Source organism: Galeopterus variegatus, unplaced genomic scaffold (genome assembly GCF_000696425.1).
Source record: "Galeopterus variegatus unplaced genomic scaffold, G_variegatus-3.0.2 Scaffold48442, whole genome shotgun sequence".
Classification (NCBI taxonomy): Eukaryota; Metazoa; Chordata; class Mammalia; order Dermoptera; family Cynocephalidae; genus Galeopterus; species Galeopterus variegatus.
Window position 1 is genome coordinate 1,302 of NW_007774553.1, and position 2,713 is coordinate 4,014.

The window sequence follows — 2,713 nt, forward strand, 5'->3', positions numbered from 1 at the left end:
TGGCTTGCATTAGTCTGATAAGGAGGCTCACGAAAAGTATTTTGACAATTTCCTCATCCAAAACAGCCAGGCTAGTACTTTCTGAAACATTACTGCTTCTTCTGGAAGTTTCTTAGACCAGAACAAAGTAGTTTAACCAAAGTAAAGTGTCCTGATTAGGCTGAAATGACCATGGATAGAAAAGACGAGGGTAATCAGTCCAATCTCTGATTCTACTTGGCAGAAATTCCCAGAAACTAACTCTATGTTGTCAGAAATGTCTACCTATCCGGAAAACTACACCTGCTCCTCAAATTAAATATTTTATTTTTAGTCAAAGAATAGTCGATTTGAAAAATTTCCAACACTCTAAAAAGGAAATAAACAGCAAGACGTGTGATCTGATAGCAGAAAATGAGTTTATTTGATGAAAAAAAATCACCTCTTGCTCCATTTTTAACTAGAGATGTAAAGGGAAAAACAAAAGAAAGAGAAATGGGTATTCTATAAGACAAATTATTTTAACATTAATAAGATTATGTTTTTAATTATTACTCTTCTAGGTAGTAGAATATAGACATTAGCCAGATGATAGCTGAGATTGACTTTGAGGGAAATAATTGTGAAGTTGAGGTCTAGAGACCTTAACATGTTGCCTGGTAGAAGCCAGATCCACAGGTTGGTCTGTAACAGGAAGACTGGCAGCTGCTAGAAGCCAAGTAGGTTGGGCGGCAGAATCCAGATCCATAGCTCACAGAGGGGAAGCCACAGACTCCATAACGCCGGGGACTGAAGTCTCTGGTTCCACAGCCCAGGGAGTAGCTGCTCCTTGATCCACAGCCCAGGGAGCGGCAGCTGCTCGATCCAAAGCCCAGAGACCCAGCATAGGTCGTCTGGCAAGGACTGCAGAAGGTGGAAATCCTCGGGCGGTAGCAGGACGTCTGGCAGGGGCTGGACACCACACAGGACGTCTGGCAGCTGGAGGGCTCACAGCAGGTCTCCTGACAGCCACTGTAGAGAGAGGATCCCAGCTGGCAGGTGCTGGGAGAGCAGAGGTTAGTGCGGTAGATCAGGTTGCTGGGGAAGGAAGAGCCACAGGAGGAGACTGGGTAGCGGAGGCAGCCCCCAAAGGAGCGGGCAGAGAAATTTCCAGAGCAGCAATTGTAGGACATATTGTCAGGAGATGCGAGTTCAGCTGAGTTACTGTGCGAGGATGCTCTGACTGTCTGCTTCCAGTGATGTTTATATACCCTCACTCTGCTAGGTGTGATGCAATAATCGAGACTCTGCCCATTCCTGTGCATGTCTTCTCATTAAGTTACTAATTAATGTAGGCTGTAATTATAGTTGAACACATTCATGTGTTCTTAACTGCAGTTTAATCATTCTGGTTTATAGAATCCACTTCATTTCCCCCTCTCTTTCTTTTATATTTTTGTCAGAAATAAGGTGTGGTTTGATTTCAAAACATTGGTCATGATGTATATAGTGCCCCCCTCTATTTCATTGAGTTTGAGTGTGAGTAGTTTGAGCATGAGTGTGTGAATTATTACCAGCAATGTACTCCTAACAGTCATCACTACCCACCCCCAGTTGCTTACCCATGTTTTATTGAACATTTACTATGTGCAAAACATTTAAACGTGTAGTGTAACTCAATATTTGCAACAATTTTATGAGATAATAAGTGTTATAAACAATTTAGGAATGAGGCCATGGAGACTTTGAGAAGTTATGTAACCTCCAGGTAATAAATTAAAAGTCACAGACCCACTCGTGTCTGTCTCCAAAGCTAGCAGGAACCACAATGCTCTACTGACAACTTGAGAAGCTTGTCGTTCTGCTTCCAGAATCACATAAACAATTGAGTACTCGGGTGAAACAATAACACTTCCAGTTGATAATATTTGCATTTTTTTCTGATCTATCTACCTGAGTATCCTTGTCCCTTTTATGAAGTCCCCAAATATAGCCACTTATCAATCTTTTTTATTTATTAATTATTTTTGTTTATTTTTTAGTATTTAAAGTTACCATGGAGATGTNGTGTCTGTCTCCAAAGCTAGCAGGAACCACAATGCTCTACTGACAACTTGAGAAGCTTGTCGTTCTGCTTCCAGAATCACATAAACAATTGAGTACTCGGGTGAAACAATAACACTTCCAGTTGATAATATTTGCATTTTTTTCTGATCTATCTACCTGAGTATCCTTGTCCCTTTTATGAAGTCCCCAAATATAGCCACTTATCAATCTTTTTTATTTATTAATTATTTTTGTTTATTTTTTAGTATTTAAAGTTACCATGGAGATGTTTGCTACAAGCTATTTTCTATTTGCCCTCTCATTTGGCTTATTATCATTAAGCAACTCATGTTTTATCTATCATGGAGTCACTGGATTCTTTTTCCACACTGGGCAAAGAATTATTTGACAAACACTTCTACCATCACTCAGAATAACTGCTAAAAACTGGTATAGCTTTAGTGAGTTGATTACCAATGAAATAAATTTGAAACAACTTGAAGTTTAATAGTGTGCTAACCTTTGCCAAATCAGTTGGCAGTGAGAAATTTGACACTTAGAGAGCGATTCATTTCACTCCCTGCTGAGCTTCTAGAAAGCGTAAAACTTACCTTCATATTTAGTAGTTAAAATTATCCTTATCACTATAAAAAAATCAATGCTATAATGAAAAGTTTTGGAATTAGAAATGTCTTTTTTTTCACTTATT

At 39.1% G+C, this 2,713-nt stretch overlaps 1 protein-coding gene across 1 annotated transcript; it reads right to left on the minus strand.

The window, feature by feature from the left end:
• Window positions 1-623: 623 nt before the first annotated feature.
• On the minus strand, window positions 624-1,175 carry LOC103584268 (keratin-associated protein 13-1-like). The gene has a single exon (XM_008565334.1). It carries the CDS (start codon window positions 1,149-1,151, stop codon window positions 624-626), a length of 528 nt encoding a protein of 175 aa, XP_008563556.1. The 5' UTR covers window positions 1,152-1,175.
• Between the last annotated feature and the right edge of the window lie 1,538 nt (window positions 1,176-2,713).

What these genes read in the sequence shown, in the direction of transcription:
- LOC103584268 (XM_008565334.1), bottom strand. Translation starts at nt 1,151, where the DNA reads ATGTCCTACAATTGCTGCTCTGGAAATTTCTCTGCCCGCTCCTTTGGG.